This window comes from Salvelinus fontinalis, chromosome 2 (genome assembly GCF_029448725.1).
Source record: "Salvelinus fontinalis isolate EN_2023a chromosome 2, ASM2944872v1, whole genome shotgun sequence".
Classification (NCBI taxonomy): domain Eukaryota; kingdom Metazoa; phylum Chordata; class Actinopteri; order Salmoniformes; family Salmonidae; genus Salvelinus; species Salvelinus fontinalis.
In genome coordinates this window covers 50,003,976-50,016,357 of record NC_074666.1, presented here as the reverse complement: position 1 = coordinate 50,016,357, position 12,382 = coordinate 50,003,976, and the positions used below count along the sequence as shown (strand labels likewise).

Below are 12,382 nucleotides of genomic sequence, written 5' to 3'. Positions count from 1 at the left end.
CTCAGCGATCACTGCCTCATTGCCTGCGTCCATAATGGGTCCGCGGTCAAATGACCACCCCTCATCACTGTCAAATGCTCCCTAAAACACTTCAGCGAGCAGGCCTTTTTAATCGACCTGGCCCGGGTATCCTGGAAGGATTTTGACCTCATCCCGTCAGTAGAGGATGCCTGGTTGTTCTTTAAAAGTAATTCCCACACCAACTGAAATAAGATTCCCCATTCAAAAAATGTAGAACTAAGAACAAATATAGCCCTTGGTTCACCCCAGACTTGACTGCCCTTGACCACCACAAAAACATAATGTGGCGTACTGCATTAGCATTGAATATTTTCAGGGAAGTCAGGAACCAATATTCACAGTCAGCTATGAAAGCTAAGGCTAGCTTTTTCAAACAGAAATTTGCAAAAGTCCATGGAGAATAAGAGCACCTCCTCCCAGCTGCCCACCGCACTGAGGCTAGGAAACACTGTCAATACCGATAAATCTACGATAATCGAAAATATCAACATTCATTTCTCTAAGGCTGGCCATGCTGTCCACCTGGCTACCCCTACCCCGGCCAACAGCTCCGCACCCTCCGCAGCAACTTGCCCAAGCCCCCCCCCCCACTTCTCCTTCAACTAAATCCAGACAGCTGATGTTCTGAAAGAGCTGCAAAATCTGGATCCCTACAAATCAGCTGGGTTGGACAATCTAGACCCACTCTTTCTAAAATGATCCGCAGAAATTGTTGCAACCCTTTTTACTAGCCTGTTGAACCTCTCTTTCGTATCGTCTGAGATCCCCAAAGATTGGAAAGCTGCTGCGGTCATCCTCCTTTTCAAAGGGGGAGACACTCTAGACCCAAACTGTTACAGACCTATATCCATCCTGCCTTGCCTTTCTAAAAATGTTGAAAGCCAAGTTAACAAACAGAACACCGACCATTTCGAATCCCACCGTACCTTCTCCACTATGCAATCTGGTTTCCGAGCTGGTCATAGGTGCACCTCAGCCACGCTCAAGGTACTAAGCAATATCATAACCGCCATTGATAAAAGACAGTACTGTGGAGCCGTTTTCATCGACCTGGCCAAGGCTTTTGACTCTGTCAATCACCACATTCTTATCGGCAGACTCAACAGCCTTAGTTTCTCAAATGATTGCCTCGCCTGGTTCACCAATTACTTCTCACATAGAGTTCAGCGTGTCAAATCGGAGGGCCTGTTGTCCGGACCTCTGGCAGTCTCCATGGGGGTGCCACAGGGTTCAATTCTTGGGTCGACTCTCTTCTCTGTATACATCAATGATGTCGCTCTTGCCGCTGGTTATTCTCTGATCCACCTCTACGCAGACAACACCATTCTGTATACTTCTGGTCCTTCTTTGTACACTGTGTTAAATAACCTCTAGACGAGCTTCAATGCCATACAACTCTCCTTCCGTGGCCTCCAACTGCTCTTAAACGCAAGTAAAACTATATGCATGCTCTTCAACCGATCGCTGCCCACACCTGCCCGCCCATCCAGCATCACTACTCTGGATGGTTCTGATTTAGATTATGTGGACAAATACAAATACCTAGGTGTCTGGTTAGACTATAAACTCTCCTTCTAGACTCACATTAAGCATTTCCAATCCAAAATCAAATCTAGAATTGGCTTCCTATTTCGCAACAAAGTCTCCTTCACTCATGCTGCCAAACATACCCTTGTAAAACTGCCTATCCTATCGATCCTCGACTTTGGCGATGTCATTTACAAAATAGCCTCCAACACTCTACTCAGCAAATTGGATGTAGTCTATCACAGTGCCATCCGTTTTTTGTCACTAAAGCCTCATATACATTTACATTTAAGTCATTTAGCAGACGCTCTTATCCAGAGCGACTTACAAATTGGTGCATTCACCTTATGACATCCAGTGGATACATATACTACCCACCACTGAGACCTGTATGCTCTCGTTGGCTGGCCCTCGCTACATATTCATCGCCAAACCCACTGGCTACAGGTCATCTATAAGTCTTTGCTAGGTAAAGCCCTGCCTTATCTCAGCTCACTGGTCACCGTAGCAACACACACCCATAGCACACGCTCCAGCAGGTATATTTCACTGGTCATCCCCAAAGCCAACACCTACTCTTGGCATCCTTTCCTTCCAGTTATCTGCTGCCAATGACTGGAACGAATTGCAAAAATCACTGAAGCTGGTGACATATCTCCCTCTCTAACTTTAAGCATCAGCTGTCAGAGCAGCTTAATGATCACTGTACCTGTACACAGCCCATCTATAATTAGCACACCCAACTACCTCATCCCCATATTGTTATTTTTTTGTTGTTGCTCTTTCGCACCCCAGTATCTCTACTTGCGCATCATCATCTATCACTCCAGTGTTAATGCTAAATTGTAATTATATCGTCTCTACGGCCTATTTATTGCCTTAAAAAATAAAGGAGAGCCGCACAATCTAGGAGCTCAGATGCAAAAATATTTATGTCCAATGTTTCGACAGACAAGCTGTCTTCATCAGGGTATAATGACAAACACTGCGGGATGACTCATTTATATAGTGTCAAAGGCACACAGGTGTCTGTAATCATGGCCGGGTGTGGCCTGATATCATTGGTTAATTCTCATATTAAAATAGCATACAAAAAACATAAATGGATAGTGTACGATCATAGATACAATTTGGCTACATCCTCCCGAGGAATACTTTGTTAGTTACTTTTGATGTTGAGTCGTTATACACAAATATTCCACACGAGGGCGGTATTGAAGCTATGGAACATTTTCTTCTGCAACGTAACCTTAATGAACTGCCTTCCAGTGCATGCATTATAACAATGGCTGAAATAGTACTCACACACAACTACTTCATGTTTCTAAATGATTTCTTTATTCAGACGAAGGGTACTGCTAGGGGATCCCCCATGGCTCCCAACTATGCTAACTTGTATGTGGGTTACATGGAGAAACAGTCTATTTTCAATCCTCTCAAAAATGTTTTCTTGCCTAACATCATTATTTGTAAATGGTATATTGATGATATTTTTGTTCTGTGGAGGGGTGATGCTAAACAGCTCCAGGCATTCCATCCCGCAGCACCTCGCCAGCACCTCGCCTAAATAGGTGTGCATTTCTTTCTTTATTTTATTACCTCCCTAGTCTTACTACATTTGCACACACTGTACATAGATTTTTGTGTTGTGTTATTGACTGTACGTTTGTTTATCCCATGTGTAACTCTGTGTTGTGTTTGTCGCACTGCTTTGCTTTATCTTGGCCAGGTCGCAGTTGTAAATGAGAACTTGTTCTCAACTGGCCTACCTGGTTAAATAAAAGTGAAATAAATAAAATAAATTAACTGAAACCACTATGTCTCATGTGCCCACTCATCCACTGGCACATTGAATGTTTCCCTTCCAAGCACAATGAGTACCCCTATCAATTTTCTCTCCTTCCTGTATGTAGAATCAATCACAATTACTACACATTATTACACAATCACGTTACTACACATCAAAGATTTTACTCCTTGCTTAGACTAACTCATTCTTAGCTATGTTGTCTAACTGTGTAGTGTCCTGTGTCATTGTTTTTTGTCTTCCCAGTAAAAACTGTCCTCTGAACACCTCAACTCATGCCACACACACTCATTCAATCACTGATGTGATCCCTCTCCAACACTGTAAGTAGCCCTCTCATTCCCCTTCCCCATAATATTGTACTATAAATGTCTTTATTAAATGCTTTAGGTTAAAATAATTAATTTTATGATTTTTTAAGCACACTTTGGTCTCCGTGCGTTCTGCGCCTATACCATGGGTCTCCCATCCTCCTTTATGCCTTTTCAAGTCACCAGCCTCCACTGATTTCTACCCACTGCAAGACCCACTGGTTGATGCTTATTTATAAAACCCTCTTAGGCCTCACTCCTCGCTATCACATACAACACCCGTTCTGCCAGTCACATTCTGTTAAAGGTCCTCAAAGCACACACATCCCTGGGTTGTTCCAATTTTCAGTTAGCTGCAACTAGCGACTTGAACGAGCTGCAAAAAACACTCAAACTGGACAGTTTTATCCCCATCTCTTCATTCAAAGACTCAATCATGGACACTTGTGGCTGCGTCACGTGAGGTATTGTTGTCTCCACCTCTTTGCCCTTTGGGCTGTGCCCTTTGTGTCTGTGCCCAAATGTTTATTCCATGTTTGTACCATGTTTTATGCTACTGCTATGTTGTGCTGCTGCCATGTTGTGTTGCCACTGTGTTGTTGTCATGTTGTATTGCTGCCATGCTGTGTTGTCATGTGTTGCTGCCATGCTGTGTTGTTTTCTTAGGTCTCTTTTTATGTATTGTTGTGGTGTCTCTTGTCGTGATGGAGTGTTTTGTCCTACATTTATTTTTTTTACCCAGACCCCGTCCCCGCAGGAGGCCTTTTGCTTTTTAGTAGGCCGTCATCGTGAATAAGAATTTGTTCTTTAACTGACTTGCCTAGTTAAATAAACGTTAAAAAAAATATATATAAAAAGATAACTCACTGAAAGATTGATGATTACAGTTTGAAAGAGGCTCATCTGTTCCCTTATCTGCATCAGCACAGTCATACAGAACCATCTAATGTCTGTCATTCCTCTTTTGATGAGCCAGTCATTGGCTTTCATTTGAACCGGGAAGAGTTATGCTGCGTCGTTTTGGTTATGAATATATGCACTTAATGATGAAATATAAATTCTTTGAGGCACCACTTACATTATTGGTGTTCTGGGTGAGGCTGATCCCCAAGCTGTTTCTTCAACAAAGAGCATCAACATAGAGTAGGGTAAAGGGTCAGTTTGACATTTCCCACACTAATCGTTAAGGTAAGAAATGGGGAAGGGTAAGGGGGTCCTAGATCTGTACCTAGGGGAAACTTCACCCCGGAGTGCATAAGCAGAGTATAAACTTGACTTCTATGTCAGGCTTCATCAACAGGTATTTATGCCGTAAACCTAGGTGGTCTCAAGCTGTGACACAGCAATACCCATTGTTTCTTATGTATTCAAATGCTTGCCTTATTGTGACCAAGGTCAGTCACATCCAAATGAACTGCTATTCGTAAGAATGATGGGAAAAACGAAGAAACAGGCAGATGCGTGCGAACATGTGAAAAATAGATTACTTGCTTTTGGGGTGTGAAATAGTCACCTCCCACGAAGACAAATCCTGCTATCCGCCAATTAAATGGCCTTGATGATATCACATGTAGGAGCAGCATACTATATGTGGAAAAATTGCCTCGGCAGTTTGTTTTCAATCACGGCCTACGTGTGTAAAGTGTTTTTCCCACCTTCCTTCTCTTATTCTCTCTATGTTACTCCATTTCCTTTCTTGGAATTAACTGATTGTTCGATTCCTGGAGGAGGGAGATAAACTTTGCCTGCTGCCATTCCAAAGGCGAAAAAATACAAACTTTGCTGTCAGAGCAAGCAGATTCTGTATCTTTGTCTGTACTTGTGGCGGGGGGCTATTGCAAATCACTATTAGAGATGGCAAGATACAATGGATGGTACACCAAGCAGCAGAATATCAAGGGTGGGGATTGAATTAGCCGAGGAAGAGGAAGGTTTATGAGAATATATCAGCAGATAACACATCTGACCTGGGAGATGGAGAAGGGGTAGCCTCACAGATAAGAGTCAGGGTCAAGGTTCACAGGTGTCATGGAACTGGCTTAAATTAAGCCTTTGAAAGTGGAAGTTTCCAATATCCCAAATGATATTGCATATCCGTGCCTATTTCCGGATTACCTAGTCTGTTGTCATTTCATTCGAACAGTTTGAGCAATGCCAATGGGCTTAAATGTCTGGATGAATTGACAATACCATAAGTCGAAGAAAAAAAGAGTAGATCTTTGTTTTATGTCAACTAACCCTTTAATGCGTCATTCTGCAGTATGAACAGCCTACATACCCCACAATCCTACTCCTTATCCACAATAATGACGGTGACCTCTTAATGCATTTGGATGAATCTTTCCTCCCGCATATCACACTTGGTTATATACAGTGGGGTCCAACATTTTTTGATCCCTTGATAAAGATACGGTAAAAAACAAGAATAATATTATTTTATACAATACAATTGCTCAGAGAAAGAGATTTGGTTTAACAAAATCAATTATTGGATCCCCTGTTTTCAATACTCCAGCACCCTCCCCTTGCGAGGATAACGACACTGAGACTTTTTCTAAAATGTTTTATGAGATTGAAGAACACATTGGAAGGGATCTGAGAGCATTCGTCCATACATACCATTTCCAGTTCATTGATATCCTTTGTCTGTGCTTATGGCTGCCCTAAATCAATTCAAAACCACAGGTTTTCAATGGGGTTCAAGCCCGGAGACTGAGATGGCCATTGCAAAATGTTGATTTTGTGGTCAATTAACCATTTATTTGTGGGTTTTGATGTACATGGGGTTATTGTCTTGCTGGAAGATCCACTTGTGGCCAAGTTTCAGCCTCCTGGCAAAGGCAACCACGTTTTTGGCAAAAATATCCTGCTACTTGGTAAAGTTCATGATGCTGTTGATCTTGACAAAGGACCCAGGACCAGTGGAAGCAAAATAGCCCAAATAACATCAAATATGCACCACCATATTTTACAGTAGGTATGAGGTACTTTTCTGCATATGCTTCCATCTTTCCATGCCAAACCTACCACTGGTGTGTGACCAAAGAGCTTTATTTTTATGTCATTCAACAAATGTACACGCCTAGAGTTTGCTAAACGGCATTGGCACTTTGATTGGAACCAGTGCCATTGTCAAATGACCATGAAAGAAAATATCTAACATTCCTTAAATCTGAGCAGAAAAACCAAGAGTCATTCTTTGTGAAAAATAACAAACACAATAGGAGTACTAACTGAATATAATACATGTTCCTCCTTGAACTACAGTATGGTGCACATTTTAGGACATTTCTACTAATGTTGTATCACTGCCCCCTGTATACCTGGCTCTGTGCCCACCTTATTTGCTGTAGATTTTAGGACTAATGTTATATCGACCGCCTCCTTTATGCCTGTTTCTGTGCCCACCTTAATGTGCTGGAACTCCTTCTCTTCCTCTTGTAGGACCTCCAGCTGCTTCAGCACAGACTCCTGCGCCTGGAACTCCCCTCGCTCAATCTGAGACATCAAGGGAGCAGACATGTCACACACAGACCGTTTGATATGCATGTAGTATTAGGGATGTAGTGAGGGTTAAACACATGCAACAATGTTTACGCACCTTTTTATTTAGTTAATAGCATTTAAGGGCCTATTTACACAAAGTAAACATGGTTGTTCATCTGGGAGAGATTACAGGGTTTACCCACTTTTCTTTTTCAACACTATATCCCTGAGTAAAATGCCATGTCTATTTTGAGCTCGTGTGTTTGCAGAAAGCCTGTTAGATAGATACAGATGTATGATCTTAATTTGATCACCCTGTTGCGGGAGACGTTTAAAGAGTGTAGTGTATTTGAGGTTTAAAAAGGCTGCTAAAGTTTAATTTCCATTAGATTTTCCCTTACGAAAAATGTATCAACCCCTAAAAAAGATATCCATGAATTATAATCCACATAATAACTCACATTTCCTGTTGCTGCAGGAATATTTTCCTGGTGTTTTTAGGAAACTGGCTCAAATTAAGATCCTATACCTGTAGATGTACTGTAGAATGGAAAATGCTCTTCAATGAACTGTCAATTAGAACATTTTCAATTGATTCTGATCTACTACATAGAGTATGTATCGATGGACTCGCATATTACATGCAGAGAGGAGAGATGAGGTAGCGTTCAATTTACCATTATCTGCTTGATGGCTGTATGCTCCTCTGTTTCCCGAGCTGCGTTGTGATCCTTGTGAACAATCTCCACCCGGATGTCGTTTTTTGCCAAAACCACTCCTTTGAGATCTGGAGAGAGACAGGGAAACTGATGGGCACCACTGACATAAGTCAACTGGCACTAGATCATACCACCTTTGTGCGGCCTCAAAAGCTGCTCAGATATCTTGATGGGAGCTTGAAGCATTTATGAATGTTTAGATTATAAAGGTGTCGTGCTGCTTATTTATGTGTTATAGACCTGATATAGGGCACTGACTGTATACTAGAGTGTCACTGAAATTGGTGATAATCATATACTGTACAATCCTATCCTTATGTTGGCAGGCTCCTTATTCTGTAACCAGACAGCAGTGATTGCTGTCGTTCATGGACATTAATCACATGGATATTTACGTATGTAGCACGTATGCATGGTACTAGTGAAATAAACATAATTGCTTTATCGATAGCCACTGACATTGTAAAATCATATACAATCATATATACCAGCCCCTCCAGGATTAAGCTGGGGTTTTGTGTGATGTTTGTGGACATTTTAGTTCTGACATTTTGCATGGCAATACGCAATGATTGTCAAATTTGTTGCGTACATGTGCTGTTGAGGGAACAAGTTTGTTGACTGGTGGCTTGATTGAACCATATGCGGTAAATCTGCAGTGATTGGTTGAAATTGCGAGTCTTCTATTTGTACTGCGGTGATGGGTCAATTTTAAGTGATAATATTGCAATGATTTGACTGATTTATGAGGAAAAGATGCAGTGATTGGTCAAATTAGCAAACCCTCGCATAATATACAGGCAATTGCAGTATCCTGGAGGGACCTCTTTACAAAGGTGACTTACTCTCGGTTTTCATTTTGCCTGCAAGGTCTCTCTGGCAAGAGGCGATGGAGACGGGTAGGGAGGACATGACGAGGTGAACGTCTTCTGGGGTAAACAACAACAACAACAGCAACATGGTTAACAGCAGATAACATTGACCGGATATCTGTGTATCTCCACACTGAATGTCTTCTGATGTAAACAACAACAGTCTACATTGATCAGATATCTGTGTGCTGTATCTTGACACCCCACTGTATAGGATGGGCTTTAAATCAGATAAGGATATTGCTTTAGGGCACCAGACGGCTTCAAGCGAGAAATATTATGTTAGAGTCTGGCTGCAGATAATGCTCAGCTTTTTAGGTCCGTAAATGGGCACTTTTGCAATAGATTTGATAAAAAGGGAGGGAAATAGAAGTACCATAGTTTCAGCTTTATGTACCATCACATGTGTAATCTCAAAAGATTTCTTATAGTTCAGCTGATATCATGAAACCATGAAGCTTAACATTCCAATGGGACTCATATTAAGCACAACATAGCATATTGATAGGCATAGAAAAAAAATGTTTGACTGTGAAACCAAGAGCGTCTACTGAACCCTTTTACTGTGAAACCAAGGGTGTTTCAATGAACTCTTTGGCGGTCCCAGAAAGCATAGGGTTTTAAAATGCACTTACTCCTCTGGAAGCGGGCACAGCAGAAGGCACCCAATGTGCCCATGAGAACAATGAGGGCAAGGAAGGCCCCCACAGCCACTCCTATGATTACAGCCAATCGGAGGGACTCTGAGAAGACATGGAGGAAAGACAGTGGTTCGGTGTCCATGTTAGAAGTCCTGATGAGACTGAGGCTGATATGGACACCGTACAGGGTGGTTCAGTCATACAGTTAATGCAAGAAAGAAAATCAAGGAAGTCACATTGTTTTGAACCACAGTAGTCTTACATCATGTCGTATACACTGAGTGTACAAAACATTAGAAACTGCTCTTTCCATGTCAAACACCAGTGGTTCCCAAATCGAGTCCTTGAGTACACGCAACAGCACACATTTTTGTTGTAGCCCTGGACAAACATACCTGATTCAATTTATTGATGGCCTGATGGTTAGTTGACAAGTTTAATCAGGTGCACATGTTCAGGGCTACAATCAAAAGGTGTACTGGTGGGGTATATGAGGACCGGAGTTAGGAACAACTGACATAAACTGACCACGTGAATCCAGGTGAAAGCTATGATCACTTATTGGTGTCACCTGTTAAATCCACATCAATCAGTGTAGATGAAGGAGAGACAGGATAAAGAAGGTTTTTTAAGCCTTAAGACCATTCAGACATGGATTGTGTATGTGTGCCGTTTAGAAGGTGAATGGGCAAGACAAAAGATTGAAGTGCCTTTGAACGGAGTATGGTAAGAGGTGCCATGTGCATCGGTTTCAGTGTGTCAAGGACTGCAGTGCTGCTGTGTTTTTCACTCTCAACAGTTTCCCTTGTGTATTAAGAATGGTCCACCACCCAAAGGACATCCAGCCAACTTGACACAACTGCGGGAAGCACTGGAGTCAACATGGTCTAGCATCCCTATGGAACGCTTTTCGATACCTTGTAGTCCATGCCCCGACGAATTGAGGCTGTTCTGAGGACAAAAGGCAGTGCAACTCCATATGAGGAAGGTGTTCCTAATGTGTTCCTAATGCAAAAAGGCGAACGCAACTCGCAAATGGCAAACTTTGAAAACCTTTTACAGTACTGACACTTGACACCCATTATGCACATTTACTTCAAATGGCTGAGAGGTTTACCACTTTATAACAAGTGATGTTCTAAATATTGTGAATAAGTTCATAGGCTTCAGGGGTTCATTGGTTGAACGGAGTTGTCTTAAAGATCAGTGTATAAGCCTGTGGCTAGTCGAGGTCTAGTTAATTAATTCACTTTAAGAGCAAGGTTGCCTCTAAGATCCTCCATTGAAATGAATTGTTACAGAATTGCAATTTCCACGATCCCTTTGAAAACAGTTTAGTACTTTAGAAGGAAGAGACCTAATAGAAAGAGGATATAAATGAGAACATCATCTCATTTAGAAGAAATATTTCAAAGAAATCATATGTGAAGCTTTAACCAATTGAGGCGTCGTAAATTAGATTACAAATTGTATGCCGTTGCAGAATTTCACAGATTGAAATTGTTGACATTTACCCAAGTAAAAGGCTTATCACGAAGTCATTGCCCTCATGCTTGAAGTGATCACGGCAATATCCTTACTCTCCCAGGCATAACTGCACTTCCACAAAACACAAACTCTCTGCTTCTCTGTCTCTCTCTTTAATTTACCCACTTTCTCTCAGATCCCAAATCTCGGTCTCAAACACATACTCTCTCACCCACATACATGTACCAACACAGACCACACCGTTTGATACAAAAACACACGTGTCCACTGCGTAAACATTCTGAGAAAACACACAGTGCGGTTAGACTTTAGAACAACACAGAGAAAGCTATAACATGGCAAACTTAGCAAACAAGGCAAGTATTGTAAGTGCATGAAAGCTGGCATCTTTATACACATCTGCCATTGATCGAATGAGGAATTGATTGAAGTGGTACAAAGGGAGGTTGTGTACCTTGTTCCTTCAGTGTAATGATCTCTGTGTCAGACCCAAAGCTGTTCCAGGCGGTGCAGTTGTAGATGGTCTGGAAGTCAGCAGGGACGATGTTACTCATGGTGAGGGTGGAGATGACCCCCTCCTCGGTGCTCACCGTCTCCACGGTGTATCGGCCAGACGTCCCCGACTCCAAGACTGTCTCCTTCCACGACCAGGCCTATGGCAGAAAAAACTGTGAGAATTATACGTTACAGATGGGGACACAAGCACACCGTAACACAGCCATATATACACGCACCACACACAGGCATCGACGCACGCACGCACACACACACGCACATCCACAACACACCAGCACCTGACAGAAACCAACCAACAAAACGTATTAAAGATAAAAAGTATAATGAGCCTTTGGGTTGGGGTTAATGACTGTCAACTTCTATCTGCAATGCAAAGTCACGGGTTATGTCCTAATGGCACCCTATTCCCTACACTTTACAAAATGCTGGGTTGCTTGGATGACCCATTTACCGGTTTCCAGTCACTAAGTTGTGTTGTTAAAAAGAGCATGGTTGGGTTGTTAATGCTGGTTTATTGATGTTTAGTTATTGAGATATGACCCAGTGTGTGGGTTAATACTCCCACCAAATCCAGAAGATCAAATATATATTTTATAAGCTTGTGAATTAGGACTGTTGCAACTGTAGCAAGTCTACCAGTGCAGCTGACGCTGAGTGGAATTACTTTTCGACTGACAAATGGCTAAGGTGTTGTGGCTGATGGAAAACTGTGAGTAAGGTTACTAATTATCCATTCAGGTCAAATAGACCTAGCAATCATAATTATGTTAGCTATTAACCCCATGCATGCTAGGTCGAGCATTAGCTAGCTACTTAGCTATCGAAATTGTCTATACTAAAAATAAAAAATGTATTTAAGGCTAGGGTTAGGCATAAGGTTAGCAGTGTGGTTAGGGTTAAGGTTAGCATTATATTTAAAATCAGAATTTAAGGAGATAAATGTAGAAATACAGTGCCTTCGAACGTATTCACACCTCATACTTTCCCACATTTT

At 41.8% G+C, this 12,382-nt stretch overlaps 1 protein-coding gene across 1 annotated transcript in view; it reads right to left on the bottom strand.

Moving 5' to 3' along the window:
- The window catches only part of LOC129820248 (kin of IRRE-like protein 3), a 333,546-nt gene that overhangs the window by 7,883 nt on the left and 313,281 nt on the right, over window positions 1-12,382 (bottom strand). Inside the window, exons 11-15 of the mRNA XM_055877288.1 lie at window positions 11,327-11,525; window positions 9,379-9,486; window positions 8,717-8,800; window positions 7,830-7,939; window positions 7,075-7,164 (exon numbers count right to left, since the gene is read on the bottom strand). Coding sequence (XP_055733263.1) covers window positions 7,075-7,164; window positions 7,830-7,939; window positions 8,717-8,800; window positions 9,379-9,486; window positions 11,327-11,525 — 591 coding nt within the window. The remainder of the gene's footprint in view (window positions 1-7,074; window positions 7,165-7,829; window positions 7,940-8,716; window positions 8,801-9,378; window positions 9,487-11,326; window positions 11,526-12,382) is intronic.